General features: G+C 43.0%; 1 protein-coding gene across 2 annotated transcripts in view; it reads right to left on the bottom strand.

Moving 5' to 3' along the window:
* Nucleotides 1-25,362, bottom strand: part of ADAMTS9 (ADAM metallopeptidase with thrombospondin type 1 motif 9) — a 142,081-nt gene that overhangs the window by 90,031 nt on the left and 26,688 nt on the right. For both annotated transcript variants that reach the window (XM_083722252.1, XM_083722253.1), the window contains exons 4-12: nucleotides 20,680-20,969; nucleotides 19,937-20,020; nucleotides 18,166-18,290; nucleotides 16,106-16,146; nucleotides 15,874-15,979; nucleotides 13,403-13,549; nucleotides 10,901-11,042; nucleotides 8,499-8,606; nucleotides 5,571-5,716 (exon numbers count right to left, since the gene is read on the bottom strand). In XM_083722252.1, coding sequence (XP_083578378.1) covers nucleotides 5,571-5,716; nucleotides 8,499-8,606; nucleotides 10,901-11,042; nucleotides 13,403-13,549; nucleotides 15,874-15,979; nucleotides 16,106-16,146; nucleotides 18,166-18,290; nucleotides 19,937-20,020; nucleotides 20,680-20,969 — 1,189 coding nt within the window. The remainder of the gene's footprint in view (nucleotides 1-5,570; nucleotides 5,717-8,498; nucleotides 8,607-10,900; nucleotides 11,043-13,402; nucleotides 13,550-15,873; nucleotides 15,980-16,105; nucleotides 16,147-18,165; nucleotides 18,291-19,936; nucleotides 20,021-20,679; nucleotides 20,970-25,362) is intronic.

Here is a 25,362-nt window from a genome sequence, read left to right as displayed (position 1 = left end):
TCTGGGGCTTCTCTCAACCCCGCCAGAGCACAACACTTTTTCTCAGTCTAATAGACCAGTGGTTCCTAAACCTCTCCCTATGGACTGCTTGAAAATCACTGAGAGTCTTAGAGGAACACTTAGCAGCTTTTCTGCCTGTTGTAGCACTTACAATGCATTGTGCTAGGTACTGTATAATTTTAAATTGTATTTTTATTGCTTCTTTTATTTCATATATATGGTGATTTGAATCCCATATAATTCAAATTATAACCCAATAAAATGAATGCATGAAATGAAAGCAGCAAGAAAAATCCAATTAAAAATCAATATGAATATTTAATGCAATGGATGTGCCATCTCTCCCCTTCAGCCACAAATCCGCAGACCACTTAAACAAAGCTCACGGACTACTGGTGGTCTGTGGACCAGTTTAAGAACACCTGTAATAGTCCATTGGATTGAGATCATTATGTCTGAACTGGTGTTGTATGGTCAGGATTTCTCAGCACAGAAGGAGAAGATGAGGAATCTGAACTGACTTCAGTTCTCCAAAATATTTTTGCCACTCATGGCAAACACAACCCACCAGCCTTGTATGACATGCCTGCAGAAGCTAGTATTTCAATGCTTGCCTGGACTGATATAAGATTACCAGGCAGGCCACAATATACGGGTGGTGGGCTTCATTTAGAGTGAAGAGTCACACACTGTGCAGGCTGGCTTCCTTGTTTCTGAACAGAATTAGAGAGCGCTGCTTCATTCTGATTATGAATCACTAACATGACCTTCCAGTATTGTTATAAGGATTGATGAGGTAAGAATTGTCAAGCACGTGGGTGTTCTCCTTGCAAAACAAGTTTGCACACTGCATTTCATATGTGACAGCACTTACATACCATTCCCCCAGTGGAGATGATCTGTGCAGAATAAAATGTCACAAATAAAGCCGTGTTGAGACCAAGAGCCAAGACATACCAGTCACTTAATATGAAAATCTGGATTGAAAACAGTACACACTCTACTGGACTATCTTGGTTCTCAACAAGATACTGCAGGATCCATTTAAGAGCTAATTACGTGACAGGAAATACCCCCCCCCCTTTGTTGTGAAAAGCTAATAAATTAATCCACAATTGTTTGAAAGAAAATTAGGCTGCAATCTTATGCCCACTTTCCTAAGAGTAAGCTATGATGAACTCAGTGGGATTTACTTCTGAGTAGGCATGTACAAAGGTCCATATAGTTAAAGCTATGGTTTCCCCAGTAGTGATGTATGGAAGTGAGAGCTGGACCATAAAGAAGGTTGATCGCCGAAGAATTGATGCTTTTGAATTATGGTGCTGGAGGAGACTCTTGAGAGTCCCATGGACTGCAAGAAGATCAAACCTCTCCATTCTGAAGGAAATCAGCCCTGAGTGCTCACTGGAAGGACAGATCCCGAAGCTGAGGATCCAATATGGACACAACTAAACAACAAGGCATGTACAGATTTTTTTCAAACCATGACACCAAAAACAAGTTTTTATGAGGATGGAACTTTTATTATTTGAAGAGAGCAAGCAACAATGTATGGATTCCAATCCACACGAAACTGGGTTTGAAGGTTGCTCACAATAAGTTTTCAAGGCAATACCATTTTCCTGTGCAATTTTTGATGTCAGAGGCAACACACTGCACATATGGTACTGTCACAAGCCGCAGGAAGCTGGGCTTTGCTGCCAAGCTATCATTCATCAGCTTCACAGTCCCATAATGAAACTTCCTTTCAATCAGGATGTTGGGGTTAAAACATACTTACAGCTCTGAAATTGATTTTTTTTCTTTTCTAAACTAGCCCTTAACCACCCTAACAAATTTTATGACAACTTTGAAGCCTTTAAGGCTTCATACCAGCTTTGTCAGCAGCAAGCAGAGACAGATCTAAACCTGGCTCGATGTACTTTGAAGCGGAAGAAGTACCCACTGGCAGAGAGGGTATGTTCCCAATTAAGTACTGTCTCCAATATTGCCATGCCTTGTTCACAACTGCCATTTGGGACATTTCCTATTCTTATACAATCAAATTCCATTCTGTTTTTTCAGTAGATATACGAAATGAAATCTTTTTATGCATTCAGACAGTTGGAAAGACTCTTGGGCTATCAACCCAAACTTTCTGCTCTACAGCAGGAAAATATAGGCAGCTGTAGTCAGAAGGTTTTCTAGACTCATCTTAAGCTAAGGGACCTGGCATGAGAGCAACATGAAGGGACAGGAGGTGACACAGAGTTCTGATTGTTTGCATCAGAGAAAGAGCAGGGGGGCGTGGAAGTAAGTGTGCCCATGTACAGCCCTGGCACAACCTGTTCCTGCTCCCACTCCTGTGGCCGGAACACCAGTGCTAGCGGGCATTCCCATTTTGCATACTAGGGGACCTCTGGGGGCGTTTACTGGTGGTCCTCCCTCGGTCAGTAGAATGGCCTTTGTGCCAGTGGTGGCACTGTGGGTTAAACCACAGAGCCTAGGACTTGCCGATCAGAAGGTTGGTGGTTCGAATCCCCACGACGGGGTGAGCTCCTGTTGCTCAGTCCCTGCTCCTGCCAACCAAGCAGTTTGAAAGCATGAGGTGCAAGTAGATAAATGGTGGGAAGGTAAACAGCGTTTCCGTGCGCTGGTCTGGTTCGCCAGAAGCGGCTTAGTCATGCTGGCCACATGACCCAGAAGCTGTACGCCAGCTCCCTCGGCCAATAAAGCGAGATGAGCACCACAACCCCAGAGTCCGCCACGACTGGACCTAATGGTCAGGGGTCCCTTTACCTTTACCTTAAGAACGTAAAGAGCAGGGTTTCCCAAACTTGGGTCTCCAGCTGTTCTTGGACTACAACTCCCATCATCCCTAGCTAGCAGGACCAGTGGTCAGGGATAATGGGGATTGTGGTCCAACAACAGCTGGAGACCCAAGTTTGGGAAAACCCTAGCCTGGCGGCGTTTCCAAGTAAATACAAGATTGTTCCCTTAATTTTATTTAAAAACAAAACAAAAACAAAAAATATCTATAGCTAAAAACACGGAGAGCAAAAAATATTAAAAGGATGAAAGAATGCCATATAAAAAAGTCCAACACAACAGACGTCTCAGCTGTTAAAGTGAGTTTATACTTCTGCCATATTTACTCCAATTTTACTTTTACTGTTGAAATTATGACCATTCTTTTAATTGCTGCTTTTTATTGTTTTGCTGTGACGCTATCCCACTTGCCAGCTTGTAAATCAGTTATGTCGAAGAGATGGGATACAAACATTTTTAAGCATATACGATGTGTATATGATTGTCAACATAGATTTGCAAACAGTGGTTGAGGCCAGTCTTGCTTTGCTGAAAGTGTCTTCCCCATGTGGCATCCAGTAAGTACACCAATCCCATCCATCAGTGGCTTATCTTAAGCCTTTTTTCTACCTTGGGGACTCAGCAGAGCTTCGCGAGGAGACGGGGTCTGCTCTGCTCATTGCTTTGATTGCTATGAAAGCATAGTCTGCTTGCAAAGCCACTTACATCTTCTTAGAAAGAGCTGGTCCGTGTATGTGTCAGAATAAATTCATTTTAAATAAAATAAAAAAAGAACGACTGGCAGCAAAAGCTCAGGATAAGGCAGTGAGTGTCTTGGGCTTTTCAAGCACCATCAAGTTTAATGGGGAGGCAGCACTAAGCCAGGGAAAAGAGGCTTCACATGGCCTCCTCCTCCCTTTCTTCTCCCAGCTCACTCTTCGTACCATTGTCCTTCAACACGGCCAACTCGGGATGAGTGAAATCTGCCAATTTCTATTTCGTCCCCTTTCTCGTTTTTCCAATCTTAAGTTCAGTTCCCAATATTTCATCACCAGTTTGCAACTCCTTTTTCTTTTTAAAAAATAAGTCTTCATGAAAAACCACCTGCAGTTTAGGGAGAGAATTTCTCCTAATGTACACATTGTTGAGGGAAGTGGGTGGCGCTGTGGGTTAAACCACAGAGCCTAGGGCTTGCCGATCAGAAGGTCGGCGGTTCGAATCCCCGCGATGGGGTGAGCTCCTGTTGCTCGGTCCCAGCTCCTGCCAACCTAGCAGTTCAAAAGCATGTCAAAGTACAAGTAGATAAATAGGTACCACTCTGGCGGGAAGGTAAATGGCGTTTCCGTGTGCTGCTCTGGTTCGCCAGAAGCGGCTTAGTCATGCTGGCCACATGACCCAGAAGCTGTACACCGGCTCCCTCGGCCAATAAAGCAAGATGAGCACTGCAACCCCAGAGTCGGCCACGACTGGACCTAACGGTCAGGGGTCCCTTTACCTTTACACATTGTTGTATGTAATTATGCATATTTCTTACAAAGCATCCCCAATATAACTTGTTTCCCCACTAAAATATGCATATTTATGCACACTCATTATGCATTTGCGCATTTCTGCATACTTAACTTGGCTAGACAACCGCACATTCAGAGATGTGTGAACATTTATAGATGGCTGTGGTTCAGTTAGCATGTTGATTCTGAAAGTGAGAATTTGCTACGTTTGTCTTGTATTTGTGAATGGAGTCCTATTTCTCCCTCATGCCTACTGCTACACCACACCCCAAGCTCTTTAAGAAATCTACTGACGTATGAGAATGAGAGCAGTCTATGGTTGCCTTGTGAGACAAAATCACTTACAAGTATTCAGAAGTACTATTTGGCCCAAAATGAATATGACATTAAAAACAAACAGCATTTTAAAAGAAATTTGCACTCTGGAGAATTCCTGAAGTGGCTTCTGATTACACACACACACACACACACACACACACACACGCACAATGTCAGTAAATTTAAAAGGAGTAACACAAAAATTAAACCACAACAGCAAACTGAATTAAAAGGCTTGAGAAAGTTCAAACAAGGTATTTGACTGATGCCAAAATTAGATCAGACACCATGTGACCCTCTCTTGTGGAAGAACATTCAACAATTGACGCATTACTTCTTCTCATTCTGCTTATTTGAGATCAGTACTGATTAAAAATCTTCATCGTCAATTGTATGACTTCCACAGCTGGAAACTGAGGGCTGAAATTCGCAACACAAAAGAAATTTGTTTTAAAGCTAAGTGACCTAATTGGCCAGTTTCAGTTTCATAAGCTGGTCATAATGCAGCTACAAATCAGACTATGCACTTCTCCAAATTGGGTGATGTAGCTTTCCTTCAAAAAAATACGCCAAAAATGAATATTTTAAAGAAAAAGATGTGTATACAGATGCATGTTTTACTGGAGAATATTGAAAAACATACAAAACGTGTATTTCAGAGTAAGAATATATATAAAATGAATATAATTTAATATATAAAATGAATATAATTTAAATGCAAAACGAGGATGGAGTACATATAACTGAGGGCTAAGAAATAGGTTGATCCATCCATCCTTAGATGAAATACTTCCTTGTGATATAAGAACAAGACATCCTCGCAGGTGATATATGGTTTCTACAGCACTAGAGATATCAGCATTTTAGCAACATTATTTTCATTTGGGAGGGAGGCCAACAATGGCTGTTACTTCATCAGTAAGCTTGACAGTTGGTTAGCACTCCTGTACTTACTCAGGCCTGTTGCATTCTCGAACAGCATTTTTTATGCCCCCACCACATGTTCGTGAGCATGCGCCAAAGGGACTCCATGTGCCCCATGCTCCATCCGTCATGGATATCTCTCGCTCTCTGGGAACACAGTGGCCATATTTGCAGTGCTACACTCCAGAAAGGGCAACAGAAAAAGAAAGAGTTTCACAACATTGTTTCATTTCTATGATCTGGATCCAAGCATTCTAAAATGAACCCGAGATACTACTACTACTTTATTATTTATGCCCCACCCATCTGGCTGGGTTTCCCCAGCCACTCTGGGTGGCTCCCAACAAAAGACTAAAAATACATTAAAACCTCAGTCATTAAAAACTTCCCTAAACAAGGCTGCCTTCAGATGTCTTCTAAACATCAGATAGTTGTTTATTTCTTTGACATCTGATGGGAAGGCGTTCCACAGGGCAGCTGCCACTACCGAGAAGGCCCTCTGCCTGGTTCCCTGTAACTTGGCGTCTCGCAGTGAGGGAACCGCCAGAAGGCCCTCGGAGTTGGACCTTGGTGTCCAGGTCGGATGATGGGGGTGAAGATGCTCCTTCAGGTATACTGGGCCGAGGCCGTTTAGGGCTTTAAAGGTCAGCACCAGCACTTTGAATTGTGCTCGGAAACATACTGAGAGCCAATGTAGGTCTTTCAAGACTGGTGTTATGTGGTCTCGGCGGCTACTCCCAGTCACCAGTCTAGCTTTACCCCTGAATGTGGTGTTGTCAAACTTAGCAGGAAAAGAAATTGCACCCGTCAGAACACAATATTAGAGATCAACCTTCTCTCCTAACCCAAGTTGCGCAGGAGGCATTTTCCTGTTTACTGTGAGGTGGGGAGCTGCATTTGCATTTTGCTGCTGCTCAAAATCTGGTTGTAACACTATGATAAACTGGTATTTTCCATCCTACTAAAATGAAATTCTTCTACTCATTATTTTATTGAGGGGGTTGATTAAACTATGGTTAGTGAGGATAAGCCAAGATAAAGACATAGTTTCAGGTGCCGACTTGTTCAAAAACACATAGTTTATACAAGCCACAGTTTTTCAACTTCAAGCATCACAAGGAACCAAAGTTTGCTTAAAAACAGAAGTGGATGCTTTCAATGTTCTCTGTCTGGTGCATGTAAGAGGAGAGGGGAGGGCACAATCTTGATGTATGTGTAGCAGGAAACTACAGTTTCCCATTGTATCTGAACCAGGGCAGTGAATTTATAATCAGTTTTTAGTTATGGATTAAGAAGCTTCCACTCCCATCAAATTCTACTGCAGATATGAATGAGGTTTGAATCTCTGAACAATGAAGGGCAATCAATCTGCTGAGGACAGTGGAGTGGCAACTCCCCAAGCCATTGAGTCCTGCTCATTTGCTGATCCAGGACAAGTAGCACAAGCTGTAACAGCTTCTGAGGAAAGCAGCCTGGCTGATTTTCTGATCACAGGTTAGATGTCACAGTGTGTAGAAAGAAAAGATGCATCTGCAGATCAGGCATGTTGAAAGAACCTCTCAAATACTGAAGGCTAAAAAAAAAAAGATGATGTAAATAACAGGGGTGGGGAGGAAGGAGAGAGTGGATTCATGTCTCTGCCCTGTCAAGCTGGATGCCCTAGGCACAATATGTTCCCCTTCTGAAAAGATCCTGCACCACTTATGTGCAACCACATCACTCCCAGCGAAGGGGAAGCTCGGAGAATTTAAGAACGGCAGCATCAATTCCTACGCTAACCTTCTGCAAGAGCACAGAGGTTCTGCAGCTGTCAAAATAAAGATACACATGGCATCAATATAGACAGCGCTATCCCCAAAGAGGAACATCTTGCAGAACAGCTGCCATGTGCAGTGAAAATACTGAATAGCAATCGCGCTCCGCGCAGAACAGACCAATTTGGCTCAGGAGCGCCTAGAACTCACACGACGCGGCATGTTTTACGCATGTTTGAGCCAGCAGTGAAAGGCGGAAGCCTCACTAGAGAAACTGGTGTAATCCAATGATGGCAACTGCAGGTGAGTGCTACATCTAGTTGTGTGAATCAGATGAATCTGAAATAATGCTGATTTAAAAACAAAAGCAGAGACATCACCTTGCCAACAAAGGTTCGTATAGTTAAAGCTATGGTTTTCCCAGTAGTGATGTATGGAAGTGAGAGCTGGACCATAAAGAAGGCTGATCGCCGAAGAATCGATGCTTTTGAATTAGGGGGCTGGAGAAGACTCTTGAGAGTCCCATGGGCTGCAAAAAGATCAAACCTATCAATTCTGAAGGAAATCAGCCCTGAGTGCTCACTGGAAGGACAGATCCTGAAGCTGAGACTCCAATACTTTGGCCACCTCATGAGAAAAGAAGACTCCCTGGAAAAGACCCTGATGTTGGGAAAATGGAGGGGACAAGGAGAAGGGGACGACAGAGGACGAGATGGTTGGACAGTGTTCTCGAAGCTACGAACATGAGTTTGACCAAGCTGCGGGAGGCAGTGGAAGACAGGAGTGCCTGGCGTGCTCTGGTCCATGGGGTCAAAAAGGGTCGGACACCACTAAACGACTAAACAACAACAACCATGGCATGACCACGCTTGAAATATTGTGTACAGTTCCGGTTGCCTCCCCTTAAAAAGGGTATCGTAGAGTTGAGAAAGCTTCGGAAAATGGGAACCAAATATGGTCAAGGAGATGGAGCAACTCCCCAAAGGTTACGACATTTGGGCCTTTTTAGTTTAGATTGGGGTTTCCCAAACTTAGGTCTCCAGCTGCTTTTGGACTACAATTCCCATCATCATCTAATGCCTCTAAAAGAGGATTAGGCAAATTCATGGAGGAAACGGCTAGCAATGTTCCATGGCCATGCTTGGAGGCATTACGGCTCACGTGTTTGGGGTTAGCAAGAAAGAGTCAAGGAGCTGCAACAAACCTTGCCCTGGCCACATTCCGTCCCATCAGCCCATGGCGTGTGTTGAGTCCGACATCCTTTATGTGCTCCATCAGCATTGATGCACCAGAGTCTCCTGCACTGCTTCTGCTTAAGTGAGTTCAAAAAGTCTCAGCATTACTGAACAGCCAACCCAACATACATCATAGCCCAGAGACATAGTTTAGATTATCTCCCTGGTGTTGTTACCATCGTGTGTAAACAACGAACGCAATAAAGCAGGGGAAGATGACTCGGGCTCTAGTTGCAAATGTAGAAGCTTTCTGCTCAAGTGCCTTAACCATGGATTTCAGCGGCCAGGTTAGTAGCCAACAGCTCAGTCCAAACCGAAGATCCATTGGGGCGGGAGAATTTGGATTTAGTGGATCTTTGGTTTCCTGGCTCAGCTGGGGCTTTCTGTGTAAGACACTCACCCTGGCTCAGCCGAGGCTCAGCCAGGGGAACTTAAAGCATTAAAACATCAAAAAGGGAGTATTCTGGGGGCAGGAGAGAGCAAGGAGAGACTTACACCCCTTCAAAACCCCTTTCAGCTTGGTTACGTAACCTAAAACAAACCCCTGTGTTGCAATAAGAACCAATCACAACAATACAAACACAACATGTAGGCTAATAGTAGAGAATATATAATAGAATAATGATACCATTCAAATTATAGGAACAAGCCAATCAAAATTCATATGTACAATATAACAGAGGACTGTGTGTTCAAAACAGATGTCTAAGGACAGTCTCACAATAGTCTTTCAAAAATTTCAACAGAAGACATCTCAAAAGTTTCAAAAGTAAAGTCTCTCAATAGGCTTTCAAAAGTTTCAGCGGAAGAGGTCTCAAAAGCCTCAAAAGGACAGTGTCTCCGAAATGATACTACTAATAGTCTTTGTCAGCTGGAAATAAGACACAAGGCATACAAATCTTGGCTTACTCCTATAATTTGAATGATATCATCATTCTATTCTATATTCTCTACTAACTATTAGCCTACGTGTTGTTTTTGTATTGTTGTGATTGGTTACGTGACCTGGCAACCCAGCAGAACTCAAGTTTGCAAAAAGGGTGGTGTAAGACACATTCCCCCAGATTTTTCCTGAACAGATTCTGGAATACAGTTAACTTAAGCCGCTGCTTACAAAAACAACAGCCCTTAAGTCAGCGCAATTTACACTAGACTATGCCTTGGATTTCCAAACACAGAATTGCTCTGTTAGTTTGTATTCACACAGAGCAGCCTGAAAGTCAGACTATGGAAAGCTGGTGGGACACCCTGCCAAATAAGAGTAAACATAAAAACCTGGACAACCCAGGAATATTTCTGATTGTCCAGAAACGTGGCTGCATCATGAAAACAAAATGGTCCCCAAATTATTAGCCTTGTCTGAAGCATTGTGTTTTTTTAAAATCAGCCATATCATTTGCAGTATGGAGCCTCTGAAGTGTAGAAAGAAAATCAGGTTGGCAATCACAGTTTCCAATGAGACTGCCTTACATTCCAACTCTATTACTATTAAAACATGTGGATAAGCCATTTCCCCTCTGTGATTCCTAATTTGGAAGAGTTATATAAAATTTTAAGTTCTTCCTGTAGAAGCATACAGAACCTGCTCTAGGTGAGAATTTAGTGATATAAACAGGGATTTCTGCGACATCAGCCCTTCCAAATCCTATCATGTTTCCTCACCTGGCAAATTTAAAATTGGGCACAAGTTTTACCACATATTGTGCTTGTAGACTGAAGTTACCTAACATTGCCTGTAAGCTTAAATGTTGCTGCTCAAGCAGGCCCCATTCACACACCTACCCAGAGGCATCTCTCACATGGCTGTGTAATGAACATGAACAACCAAAATATATGGACTGGGCAGACTGCATGGATTTCCCAAATCTGATCAGCACTCTGTAAGGAAGTAGGGTATTGACTGGGTAAGAAAGGTCCATGAGATTAACCTGACCCATTCATTGTGGTATTCAAACACATACAGTATTTGCTATTGGATTTCTTGCTACAATTTTATTATTTTAATGTTAGTATATTCAAATTCGAAATGTGATATCCTTGTAACATCCCTGGAGCCATTTCATGAAGGGCGATCTGTAAGTATTAATACTACTATTACTACTACTAATAATAATACCACAGCCATGTGAGAGGACCTGGGGAAGTGGTTTTCCTGTGTGTGTGTGTGTGTGTGTGTGTGTGTAAGACTCACATTGTAAAGATTCAAATCCAAAATGACTGAAAGGCTGCAATCTTTTTCAACAACAAAGATTTGACTCATTTAGGAATCTCACATACAAAACACATGCATGCATCTTATTCGAAATGTGGCTATCGGTATTTCATACTCAAAGCAAGTTTGGTTGCTTTTTTTTAAAAAAAGTGTTCTTACCATGTAGGGGCAAACCTTAGCTCCAGGCCCAAAAATTAACTCACACTGCTTATTGACATCATATATGTATCCTGGAAGTTGTTGAGGCAACGCATACTTTCTCGGTGAAGGTTCATCAAGCAAACACTCCCCATAACCAGTGCTAGAATGAAAAGCGTGACATTTATATCCACGGCTGCACTTGAGAAGACGGTTAAGATCATTCTAAAAATCTCTCAATGGTTAGTGAATAGAGTATTATAAGCACGGAATAGTAACATACAGCATAAGGCCACTTAAGCTTACCAACCCTCAAAAAGCCCATTTATAAAAAGAGTAATCTACTAAAGGACCACAGTTGTGCCATAAAGTTGCTTCACTGCATGATAACCACTTGCTCACAAAGACCAACAAAAAATTAATTTTCACATAATATTTCTGTACAGTGGTATCTCGGGTTAAGTACTTAATTCTTAACCTGAAGCACCACTTTAGCTAATGGGGCCTCCTGCTGCCGCTGCGCTGCCGCAGCACGATTTTTGTTCTCATCCTGAAGCAAAGTTCTTAACTCAAGGTAATATTTCTGGGTTAGCGGAGTCTGTAACCTGAAGCATATGTAACCTGAAGCGTCTGTAACCCGAGGTACCACTGTAAGTTATAGCAGTAGAGAGGGGTTTAAGAGGTGCACAAGGCTGGAGCCAAAAGTTAAGTGAGAGTGGAAGGTAAAAATAACATCCTACTCTTCTCATTCCCCCCCCCCCGCTGCCAATAATAATAATAATAATAATAATAAAATAATAATTCATTATTTATACCCCGCCCATCTGGGTGTGTTTCCCCAGCCACTATGGGCGACTTCCAACTGAATATTAAAAACAATAGACATCAGACATACACTATGAGGCCAACCCTCCCATCTAGCACTGCATCATTCCACAATTAAAACAGAGAACCTAAAGGCAGTGCAAGCTGCCTCAAATCACCTGTCACCCTCTTAGACTGATGAGAAACTCTGCCCGAGAAAGAAACTCTGATTTCTTTATTATATAAATTAATGTATAGTTGCAGAGTTCGCCTTTTAGGGTTGGAGAATATTGCTTTTAGACTGGCAGAAAGCAAACAGCTGTTCTCAAATGCATCTTAGTAATGTGCACAGTAGGGCTTGGAAAACTGGGGGCAGGGCGGGGGGGGGGGGGAAGCTGCATACACCCCATACATTTAAAGCACATTTTCCTCCCTGCAAAGGAATTGTGGGAACTGTAGTGTGTTAAGGGAATTGTAGCTCTGTGAAGGGGTAAACTAGTCCCCAGGATTCTTGGGTGAGATATGTGTGTGTGCTTTAAAAGTATGTTGTGTGCGTAGCCTCAGGACATAATTTTGGCCTGTTTCCCACCCGCCAAATTTTCACATATGGAATCATGTTGGAAAAGCACCCCCATGTGGCACTCTTGGAAGAGTGCTGTACACATGTGAAGAAAGAGGATCAGATGATAACCCAGTAATACAACCCAGTAGTTCATTTTCCTTTGGTGAGTTGCTGGATACAACACTCATGTGGGTTTTGCACTTTCGCCATCACTCACGGTGATTGTCTTTTTATTGCCCACTTCTACAATTAAGAGTGTTTTGCATCACAAACCACTGAACCTCTTTATCACTCCTTCTAACCGCAAACTCAAGCATTGACAGGATTATAGCCGAAATAAGGACACTGGGGGAAAAACCAAGAGGGAGGGAGGTATCTGCATGCTCAAGGGAACCCCAGAGGCTGTAGAAGTGCAAGAAAGCTATAAGAAAGCCTTAACTTGAAAAACACCAATAAGAACTAGGAAAGGCCCAATTAAGGACTGAGTATGCTCAACAGTTGTGGAATGTCGAGTATCAGATGGAAAAGAAAAACAGAAAGGGAGGCAGCGATTGAATGGCCTGATGGAGGAGAGCGGTAACCTTGAACAGGAACACTTTCTTTAGGATTTGAGGATACACTCCAAGGTTTTTTGCTTGCAATCACCAGATTTTTCTCTTTTGTGGCTGGTACACTTTGCTTGTACCTTTAACACCCTCCCTTTCTTTTGTTCTGCTCATCATGGAGAGCAGCACTGATATCAATTGCTGCTGGCCATGATGTCAGATACAGTCTACCTCTGTATACCATTTGCTAGGAATCGCAACTGGGGGGGGGGGGGAGTTCTTGGGTCCTGTTTGTAGGCTTCTCACGGGCATCTTTCAGGCTATGGTGAGAACAGGGTGCTAGATTAGTTGATCCAGCCCAGCCCTCCTCTTGTATTCTTACGCTTTTGCCAAGGAAAAGTTGCAAGAATGAGGTATGAATGGACCAAGCGCCCGGACCTTTTGATTCACCAACGCGTAATATGAGCAAACGAATCCACAGTGTGCATGCAATGTATATTTGCATTCCAAACCTCCCCCCCTGCTGCTCCGCCCCCTCTGCTAAGCATGCATTCATATCCAGGCAATTTCACACAAACTCAGGAATCTATGAAGTAGTCATTAAGGCTTTACTCTAGAAATTCTGTGATATATTTCCGGCTACATTTTGACCACATCCAAGGGTTGGTGTTGTAGTTCAGGGTGGGAGCCATCACGTGCTGCTGGTTTTTCCCTCCGTCTTCTTTGCACTTATTGTTGTCGTCGTGAGGCATGTTAAATCTACAAGAGACAGCATACAGTGGCCAATGTGTTTAGCGTGAATTTTGAAAAGGAGGCAAAGTTAAAAACACCTGCAAACATAGGGGATTTCAGTGGAAGTGAGCCAAGCACCTCGTCAACTCCCCTACTTAGAGTCATAAGGTAAAGGTAAAGGGACCCCTGACCATTAGGTCCAGCTGTGACTGACTCTGGGGTTGTGGCACTCATCTCGCTTTATTGGCCAAGGGAGCCGGCCTTTGTCCGCAGACAGCTTCCGGGTCATGTGGCCAGCATGACTAAGCCGCTTCTGGCGAACCAGAGCAGCACACTGAAACGCCATTTACCTTCCCGCTGGAGTGGTACCTATTTATCTACTTGCACTTTGACATGCTTTCGAACTGCTAGGTTGGCAGGAGCAGGGACAGAGCAATGGGAGCTAACCCCGTCATGGGGATTCAAACCGCCAACCTTCTGATTGGCAAGTCCTAAGCTCTGTGGTTTAACCCACAGCGCCACCTGTGTCCCTACTTAGAGTCATAGAATGTTAGAATTGAAAGGGGTCATCTATTAAAAGCATTTCATTCAGAGTGCTCTGGGTAGGAATTATGGAGCAAAGGTTTACAGAATTCCTACATAAACAGGGGTTTGTCCTAGGGCTGTGTTCAGAAATTACGGCCCATGTGAGGGGTCTCCTGCCTCATCTCCAAAACAACAATTCCCAGCTCTCCATTGGCAAGCAAGCAATAGTATTTCAGATGTTTTGGACTTTCTGCTTTGGAAATCAAAGGGTGACTATATGCCTAACAGAGTGCGTAGGCACTCCATAGGTTTTTAAGTAGTAAAGCAAGCTATGCACATGAATATATATATATATATATATATGCTTTCGTAGATTTTCGTAGATTTTCGTAGATTTTTTCGTAGATTTTCACGGGTACAGGAATGCAGGTTTTGGTGTCCTCGGGTGTCTTCCCGTGTAAAAGTTGGGGTGTCTAGGCGACGTTTCGACGAGGTCTCACTCGTCATCTTCAGGCTGGTGCTTTCGGCTTCTTGTTACTGGAACAAGAAGTAACAGTAACAAGAAGCCGAAAGCACCAGCCTGAAGATGACGAGTGAGACCTCGTCGAAACGTCGCCTAGACACCCCAACTTTTACACGGGAAGACACCCGAGGACACCAAAACCCATATATATATATATATATATATATATATATATATATATATATATAAAATTCTTGATGAAGCATTGTCAGGACACGTAACTAATGATCTGGGGCGGTGGAGAAAGGAAGGCATTTTGCATGCTTTACCAAAACAACCACAAGGGGAAATGTTGTTTATTGTATTACCCAATCAGAAATCCAGAAAAGCAAAAAATTTGCACAAAAATCTCCCACCTTATAGCAGGACAGTGTCACCAACTTTCCATATGGCAACATGCTCTGCTAATAAGCCTAGCAGCATCAATAGTGTAGTAAATGATAGTCTACAGTCACCCAACACCAAAAAAATTAGTATTCATTTTCTCACTTTTCAAAATATTTCCCACTACAGTATTTAATGCTCATACCACAATTTCAAACATTGAGAAAACATTGCCCTGAAGCCTAGCTCGCTCCTCCATTCACGTAAGGGAGCAGCGGATTGATTTCTGCCATGTGGCAGGTTGAGTGGAGAGTTTGTTTCAAACCTGGTGGCTGAGAGGGAGGGTGTCTCAGAAGGGAAATGAATTCATATTGATTTATATATATTAGTAACTCTGTATTAATCTAACATTATTATATGTAACTGTTTATTTTTGTAATATTCTGTTGAAGTTGTCTAGTTTTGCTTCAGTTTTCTGTACACCACTTACAGATGTTTTATTAAATTAAGTGGTATAGAAATTAAATAATCAAATCAACTCTCCCGTCTATTTACAGTCCCCAGTGCCATATCACACACCATTATCACACCCCAACTCCCTTAATCAGATTTTTGGAGAGGTCAGGGGGATGCAGAGGGGAGGGGAAGGCCCTGTTCTATAACTCTTCAGTTTACAATGGGAAAGTCTGGACCCAAGCCAATATTGGCATTTACAGTTGTATCTTGAAAGTCGAACAGAATCCATTCCAAAAGTCCGTTCGACTTACAAAATGTTCGAAAACCAAATCACGGCTTCTGATTGGCTGCAGGAAACTCTTGCAGCCAATCAGAAACCACAGAAGCCCCATCAGACGTTCGGGTTCCAAAAGAATATTCGTAAACCAGAACAATCACTTGCATCCCCATGTAAGCTTTATAGTTTACATATCTCTCTCAATGCTGTTATTTTTAAATATATCTATGTTTTTATAGAACATACACATGGCCAAGTTCATGTGCAATCGTAAAAGCAGTACTTAGTCCACTGTCTTCACTAATTGAGCAGCTCCGGTATGGATCACAGACTGTACCCAATTCAGCCAGACCTGGAAAATCAAAAGCAGAACAAGAGAGAGAGTTTGCTCTCTAAATAAAGGCACGCAAAACGTTCTGTCAAAAACATGTTAACATTGACACCTTAAAGAGTAAAAGAAAAAGGAGATTAGGCTTACCTAAAGTATCACATTTGTCGTGAGCTCTACAAATATCCTGTCTGAAAGCAAAACAGACTTGATGCTTTTAATTTCCATGCAAGTTAGCATTCAGAACACACAATAATAAACATAACACCATTTAATTATATGGCTTTGGGTTTCTTGCTTGGCATTAATTTCAATATGTAGCCTGCCCAATTCCAAATGTTCAAGACGGGGATAATAGTAGATTAAAAAAGCAGGAATAAAAATCCAATTTGATTTTTCAAAGGACTATCATTAAGGCCTGATAATCTCACATTAAAATATTTTGCGGCATTATAAATAAGAGACATGAGCGCTCACTTTAATGAAAATTTCAATGCAAAAATCCAAGGCCCTGCCTTGACTGAGTGCTGTGCATTGCTCATAACCGGTAGCTATTTTAAACTAATAGCAGAAATGAAGAAGAAACCAAATGGGTCTTTCTATTCACTTTTTTTTTTATGCGCTCTGGAGTAAAATTCAAACTGTCCAATGTTCTGAAGGTAGCAGGCAATGCTCCCCATCCACTTGGCATCTAGCCAGATTTGAAGTCATGGAGGCAGCTGCTAGTATCCTCTAACCCAGAGGTGGCTCATAATATTGAGTAAGAGCAATCTTCCCCAACCTGGTGCCCTCCAGACGTTTTGAAATACAATTCCCATCACTGCCCCCTAGTCAGCATAGCCAATGATGCAAGTTGTAGGCCAAAACCTCTAGATGGCATTGGTTGGAGCAAGCAGGACTAGAAATAAGTGCCTACTAAAAACAGCCGATGTTTTTACTATCTTATGTCACTAGTACAGGCCAGTGTTTCCCAAATTTGGTCTCCAGCTGGTTTTTTGGACTACAACTCCCATCATCCCTAGCTAGAAAGACCAGTGGTCAGGGATGATGGGAATTGTAGTCTGAAAACAGCTAGAGACCCACGTTTGGGAAACACCGGATAGGCTGTGGTGCTTTATTAGAACATTTTTACAAAGGCAAACACTTACTGCAATTTCCCCCACTTTGCCAAGGCTCAATTAGGTCCCCACTTGAAATACATGACCACTTGTGAAAGTAGATTTTATTTCTTTTTTCATTTCTGGTCCAGTTGCTTGTCCCTACCTGCCCTACCCCCCAGCTGACAAACTGTTTTAGAACCCTACACATCTAAAACATAGTGTGCAACAGGGAGGCTGTGAGAGCAACAATGAAATGAAGATGTGTACATGTCAGATCACGGCCTCCAGCCACAGCTGTAGTGCAAATGCTTATGTATTCATAAAGCCACTTCCGCCCCAGCTTGAAATCCCTTCCTCAATACCTCTCCTTTTCTGAAAAGGAGAAAGCATTGTCTTTATTGCTAACTGGTGTGGCTTAATAAGAAACTCCCATACATTGCAAACTTAGCACCAAAACCCCAGAAAGCCTCACTTTGGGTTCAGCCAATGACCATATGGCTGAGTAATAGGATTGTATACTCTCACTCCAAAAATAATAATAAAAAATATTGATCCCCTGGTAGGGATGGGCTAATTTCAGTTCCTCTCAGTTTCTTGCCTTTTGTTCAGTTTTCCACATTTCCATACCAGTTTTTAAACATATATTTTTAAAGCCCTCATGAAAATTCAACAAAATTCTAGTGCAAATTTGTAATATTTGCAAGCAACTTCCCCGATGTAACACACATTTGTGTTTTGATTTCACTAATATATGCATTTTTATGCACCCACTACCATTCATGTATGCAGCATGTTATTTGGCTGGCGAACTGCGCTGCACATTCTGTGCTTTGTTTGCATTATCGTTTCCAAAAGGGGGGAATTCAGTAGATCCGCCTTTAATTGCAAATAGAAATGAATTCCTGATGGCCCTATCCGTAGCCCTTAGAGCTCCTGTTCTCATCACTGCCCAAAATTAGACAGCAATATAATACCTTTCCCCATCATGCCTCAACATTTCAATTATCCTTGATGATAACATGCATTGTCGTTCAGTTGTGATCTGTAACATTGCATTCTAAGGGCAATTACGGTGAGGCCAAAAAATAAATTAATCTGCCCATGACATACCTTGTCACCAATACAGCTGTGTCATGCTTTTCTGGATGATCTTCGTTAGGGTGGTTCTGGGTCTGCTGCCATTGACAGAAATTTTTTAGTGTCGTCTGAGCATTGTAAGATATGGAAGGGCCATCCTAGGAATAAAGCAAACGTGTCGAAGGATTAGGACTCCCTATCCTCCCCAGTTCCCATCCCTCTGTCTGCGGTGCCTTTTATTTATTGACCATTTTATTTTACATTTATGGGCCACCTTTCTACCTGATAACATGTCTCAGAGATGGACGGCCGCAGGAAAGAACACTGAACGTAGTCATCAGAAAAACAGTAAACCATCTCTCTCTGCTCAAAAGCATTCAGCACCGGCATTCTACTTGTGGATTACTTTCAAATTCCTAATGACTTTCAATAAGGTAGCAGTGTTGCTGTTGTTTTTTCCACTCTCCCCTCCTCCATAAACACATTAACGCTATTGTGAGACTGATGGGTGCTGTAAAATTTAAATAAAAAGCCCTCTTCTCCCCATGATATTCCCATTTGCTCAGTAATATAACAACAAAAAAACATGGCAAGTGCAGTGAGAAAGGGGGGGAAACGTTCCTTCTGAAATCCTCAGCAAGAATACGAAGCTCTGCCTAGGTTGTATGGTCCCTGAGCAGGAACTGCTTTGCTAGGAAACGGGAAAACACTGCAACAGCTTGTTTAGTAGGGAAGCATTGGTTTGCCCGATTGGGGGTGCTTCCAGGTGGGTGATTAATTGAGGAAATGGTACCCTTCGTGCATACATGTTATTCTGTAGCATCTATCATTGATATTTATATATTAAATATTTGTTATCCCTATTTCAATTGGCCCCTGAGAACAGGATGCTGGAATACTAGGGCATTTGGCCTGATCTACAATGGCAGAGGAGCTGTGTTGGGGAGGGAGCTCCCTGACTCCAAGCTCATGAGGAGTGTTGAGGATCTTCCATGTGGTGCTGTTGTTTGAAGAGCACCTTCCAGCATACACGGCACGGATGGTTCTTTGTCACTCTCCTGCAGACGGCGAGGAGATGTTTGGATTCTGTTGGACGCCATTTTGAATCAAGATGGCTGAACTGAACCTTTCAAAACCTCACAATGATCTTAACCAAATTGCGCACAATGGCTCCTGTGACCAAGGAGTAGGTTTCTATCTATGCTTGGATGCACAATTTTGAAAATCAAGAGTCAATATTTCAAAACCACACTGATTTCAACCACCGATTTCAAAACTGCCCTGAAGTTTTGGCTTCTCAGAATTCTGAGCTACGTTGTACACAAGGCTGCTGGTAATAAATAAGTGGGAATGTTTCTGCCATTGCAAATAGTGGGGGCAAGGCCCCCCGATTCTGATTGATATTGCAGCAGTGGCAAAGCGTTAACCCCTTCCCGCACCCATGGATATGGATAAATCTCCTAGTATTATCCCAATCACACAAGTGTGGATTACATCGTTAGGGAAGGGCGATTGCTCAGTGGTAGAACATCTAGTAGAGACTCCTGTTCGGAACTCTAGAAAGCCACTGCTGGTCCATGTACACAAATCTGTGGGCCTCTGAAGCTGAGACAAGCTTGCCTCATACTGCCTGCCCCATACACCCAACTTTCAGCAATACAAATCTCAGTGAGCTTTTGGGAAGGACATATCATGTTTTTTTCTCAGTTTTAGAGCATTTAAATGACCAAGAATAAGACATTCCTAGAAATATGTCTAGGCGAGAAAGAGAGTGAGAGAGAAGAACGAGGGAAGGAGTAATTACCTGCTCATTTTGTATGACCTCTAATCTCACGATAACAATATTAATTAAATTTCCAATACTTGGGTCTTTATATATAGAAGCTACCTGCATTAAAAAAGGATAAATTTTGAAAAGTTAATGTTAACACTATACAAGCAAGCAAATACTTGACTCTTTTTTAAAAAACAACAACAAACACACACCTGCAGTACAAAAAGCTGATTAAATCCTGACCTCAGGAAGTACATTCTGTTAGCGACAGATTCTGAGAGCAAGGAAGGGGTGGGAGACCTCATACCTAAAGGCCAAATGCAGCCCGGCGGGTATCCTTATCTGGCCCTTAGAGGTCTTCCTGGGCCCTGCTGAGCACCACACCTTCCTCAATATCTTCTGCCTGACTAGGGTGTACCCTTGAACCCCCATAACTCCTCTTGTTGCCTGGATGGAGGATGGAGAGGTGTATGTTTGCAGAGAAACCACTGGCCTGTTGTACAAAGCCAAGAGTCACATCTTTGGACTCCAGGTTGGAGGTTCCTCATCTCTGCCACCACACAGCAACGAAACACTCGGGTTCGTTGTGTGCAAGTGCCATGGGGGGAGGGGGAAGAAAGTGCCCTCTGAAATGCCCAGGAGTACTCCAAGTCTCCATCTGGGCTGTCTGGAACTCTGAGCAGGAGCACTGCAACAGCTTGTTCCCCAGGCAAGCATTAAATTGCACAGATCTGGCATACTTAAAATCCCTACAGTGGGATTTTAATACCTACTATGGACATTAAGGTCAAAATGTAGTGCTGTAGATTTGCTCCATGGTAAGCAACCATCCGACTGTCTGCCACCACCATGACCTCCACGTATCGAGGGTAGGAGAGGAACCGCTTGGTTCTTCGGCGCGTGCTTTTCCTCCTCACGCTGCTAGTCTTGTTTTTACTGGATGCAGGAGACTGCGCTGAGGCTAGGCCACGTTTCAAGGCCTCCACGTCAGACAATATGCTCGCCGTGGGCCACTGTCCCGTCTTGCTCCGCCTCTTAAACTTTCTGTGGCTTTTTTCATGCCCTGCAGTTTTAAAGAAGGCAGGAAGACAAGAGACATTCTTGAAAATATGCCTGGATGAGACCAGTATTTTTCATTCATTCATTCATTCATTCATTCATTCATTCATTCATACCCCGCCCATCTGGCTGGGTTTCCCCAGCCACTCTGGGCAGCTTCTAACAAAAGATTAAAAATACATTAAAACATCAGACATTAAAAATTTCCCTGGCAACAGCCAGGGCTAGGACTGCAGCCCAGATCACTGTGGCTCCATTCAGAGGTGGGGGTATATTGGGTTAAGTTTTCCTAGTTATAATGCTAGCATTTCTAATGTTCCTTTTACACTGCAGTACCTGTTACGTTATGGAACCGTGGCTTTTTGAGCGACATATATCGGCCATGCCGTGCTAAATTTTAAACAGCAAGGAAGAACTGTGTGCCAGAAAAGCACCCTGAATTTCATCACATGAACAGGGGCAGCACGATAAATGCAAAACAAAGGTAAACTGCAACACAACACAACAACCCCCCCCCCCAAGTTTGCCAACATTTTTTTTCTTCTGGAAACCATTAGCAAGGAAATGAACATGAAACGTCTGCTGGGTTGTGCTAGATTTCCAGAAGTGGCTTTCACAGCCAAACCAGGAAGGGGCATGGGCTTGGCAAACACTGTTTTTGGTTTGGTTATTAAGGCCAGTCCCTGGACTCAATGCTTACTTGTTGGCATCTGTCTGTCTCAGGAGTCAATGGAGGAATGCACCTCTGGGTGGGGAAGTCAAATTGTTGGAAGGTTGTAGGGCTTGCTCTGGATCCAGAGACCGATATGGGAGAGACATGTTTTGTTGCAGCTGGGGCAGGTGAAGGTGCCCAGTTGTGCTGCTGCAGGTACACCAGTCACTAAATTCCCAGCACACAATTTCTTTTATTTATTTTAAGAGAACACCCTGTGAAATTGAGGACAATGCAATGGTATCTAGAGGTTCCTTGCAGACTCCTTTGTCTGGAGTTTCTCTCTAACAGTGTTTCTCTCCATATGTCATTGGACAACAATTCTCATCAGCCCCAGCCAACAGCCAGTGGTTAGGGTTGATGGGGGCAGTATTCCTACAACATCTAGAGGGCCTCTAGGCAACTATCCAGTTGAGAACTTACAAGGGGATTTTCTGCAAGAATCTTCACCTCCACTGCTGCCTCCCAGTACCCAAGGCTAGGAATTTTCCTCTCCCTTCTAACATCCGGCAGCAACCTGCCAGCAGTTTCATCGAGCAAACTCTCTCTCAGACTGTGACTGTTTCTTCCTGAAGCCAGAATTTCCTTCCATGCCACAGAGCTTCAACGCATACAGGGGTTTTTCTCTTTTCCCATTTCTAAAGTATTGACGTTCCACAGGTACTGAAATGCTCACACAAGCGTTCCACCTATGCCTTTGAGTATCTAGGTCGCTCTAGATCAAGGGCTTAATCTTTAGAATCTCAGTCCCTTTTTGTTTTGAAGATTTGCTTTAATTTACATCATGCTGGCTGAAAATATTCAGCACCCTACTGGGTCCACAGAGAAGAATACATGCAAAGTCATATAATGGAATTAAGAAATCCCATAAGCTGGCACAACATCTAACAAGAGCTAGAGTGCCTTTCCTGTGAGGAGTTCTCAGAAATTCAGATATTAAAAATACAGAAGCGTGCATCAAGATTCACGCTAGTATTATTTTGCAAACTTTAGAATTTAAAAAAAGAAGCACTTTCCAAACTAAGCACAACTTAAACTTTACGCTCCCCACTTTTGTGATCTTGACATTTAAGCTCGGCCAACCATGCACCTTTAAACTCTGCCCTCTGATGTGAGCTGTGACAAAAATCACACTGACCCGGCCCGCTTAGCTTCAGCAAAATGGTGGTCTAACTGCCTTCACACCAAACCCTGGGCCATTCCCTTGCAAAGGAAAAAGCATCATTTATATATGCTCCAGGGCACCTTACTCGTAAGGCCCTTGTTTGGAAGAAAGGGAGGATGAACTCTATACACTCATACCTACATGCCAAACAAAAGGCAGAAACCTTGAGCACACACACAAAAGCTGTAACCGAAGAGAGGAGTACAGAAATCTTGTCACTTTCTTTATGTGCAGTTGTTCCAATGACCTTCTGTCAATCTTAGCAGTGAATTTCCTTGTTAGTTACAACAGTGGAACGCAGAACACAGCCTTGTTTCTTTACTAAACAATTGAGCAGAATATTGCCTGTAAGGTCCCCTTATATCTCAGGCACTTTCTCTCCCTCTATATATACCGTATTTTTTGCTCTATAAGACTCACTTTTTCCCTCCTAAAAAGTAAGGGGAAATGTGTGTGCGTCTTATGGAGCGAATGAAGGCTGTGCAGCTATCCCAGAAGCCAGAACAGCAAGAGGGATCACTGCTTTCGCTGCGCAGTGATCCCTCTTGCTGTTCTGGCTTCTGGGATTCAGAATTTTTTTTTTCTTGTCTTCCTCCTCCAAAAACTAGTTGCGTCTTATAGAGCGAAAAATATGGGTGTGTGTGTGTGTGTATATATATATATATAAATTTATAATGTTAGTTTTATATATATATATATATATATATATATATATATCTAACATTATAAATTTATTTACGTTCCAATAATAATTATAATGATAACAACAACAGATTTATATACTGCTTAATTGCCCAAGTGACTTCTAAGTCATTTGCAATTATAAAACCCGATTTCAAAAAATATAAGCAGACATACTCAAAATACATAACAATTCCATAAAAACCATTGAAACAGAAATGTATTTTGTAACAAAAGAAAACGTGAATCCAGTTCAGGCAGCTAATGCCTCAAACAGGCACAAGGTGGCAGGCCTAGAATCCCAGCAAAAATTTGGCTCTCCGGGCAATATGGCAACGCTACACGATGCATAATCGCTGTGTCCACAAGCATTGTTATGCTAAACTGAGAAATTGAAAGAGGGCAACCACTTATGGTGAGTCACTCTAATCCCCTTCGTTTCCACAATAACGTGTCCTTCAGAAGAGACACCATTTTGCACTATTTAATGGGACATGTGACAATGGACGCAAGTCCAGTTCAGGCTCATGACAGATTGGGGGGGGGGGGGGTCAGTTTCTATAGCTACTCTCAGCCAGCCTTGCAGTAACTAGGAAGTTAATTATTTCACAGGCCTTTGCAGAGCTGATCAAATGTTAACCAATATACCTTCAGGCAGATACACATGTTATGAACTAAAAACAAAGGTTTGTTTGTTGTTGTTGTTTTAAGCAATTGGCACAATCCGAAACGGTGTTGGTTGGTGCTATGTATGACTACAGCAAAAATAGATTTTACCTCACGATACAAGACATTCTGTCATAAGCGAGGGTGCAAGGCAGCAACATGGGGTTCCTGCCACAGAGCTGCACATCTCTAGAGCTGTCAATGGAGGCAAACCTAAACTGGAAAGGGGAATTTTACCCTTGCTATCTAGCAGGGAAGCTGTGTTGGCTTTCTAGCAAGTGGATCGCTGGTGCTTACTATCAGGGAGAAAGGCGACGCATTGGGGAGGTTGGTGCAGGGAGAGGGTGCCAGTGTTTCTGTGCCTCATCTTTCTCTCTGCCACATCGGCCCTGTTCTCTCAGCGAGCTGTTACTGTATATACTGCATGGATGACCCAAACAGATGTCCATTAGAACTTTGTCTGCATCTCTGTAGAAAGCATCTTGTATTTCTGTAGAAAGTATCTTGTCATAGCACAGCATTTCTCTGACCAGTGCACTCCAACTCCCTCTGTCCCTGACCACACTGGCTGGGGGTGATGGGAGTTGGATGGAGTCCAATATCTCCTGGAGGGTACCATGTAGGTGAGGTAAAGGTAAAAGACCCCTGGAGGGTTAAGTCCAGTCAAAGGTGACTACGGGCTTGCGGCGCTCATCTCGCTTTCAGGCCGAGGGAGCTGGCGTTTGTCCACAGACAGCTTTCCGGGTCATGTGGCCAGCAGGACTAAACTGCTTCTAGTGCAACGGGACACCGTGATGGAAGCCAGAGCACACGGAAATGCCGTTTACCTTCCCGCCACAGTGGTACCTATTTATCTACTTGCACTGGCATGCTTTTGAACTGCTACATTGGCAGAAACTGGGGCAGAGCAACAGGAGCTCACCCCGTCACGCGAATTCAAACCGCTGACCTTCCGATCAGCAAGCCCAAGAGGCTCAGGGGTTTAGACCACAGCACCACCCGCTCTCGCTTAGGTGAAGCCTGTCATAACACACTCCTTGTCAATTTTGCAAGACGTTCGCTGCACTGAAAGATGCATCTCTTGGTGTGAGTTTGACCGTAGGCAGGTGCTACTTGAAAATTGCTATGCTCTTCCGCTTATTTCTCTAATGGCATCTCCCTACTTTACAAATA

This window comes from Podarcis gaigeae (genome assembly GCF_964106915.1).
Source record: "Podarcis gaigeae genome assembly, chromosome: 2".
Lineage (NCBI taxonomy): Eukaryota > Metazoa > Chordata > Lepidosauria > Squamata > Lacertidae > Podarcis > Podarcis gaigeae.
The sequence above is the reverse complement of the archived record's forward strand: the minus strand, read 5'-3'. Positions and strand labels throughout refer to the sequence as shown.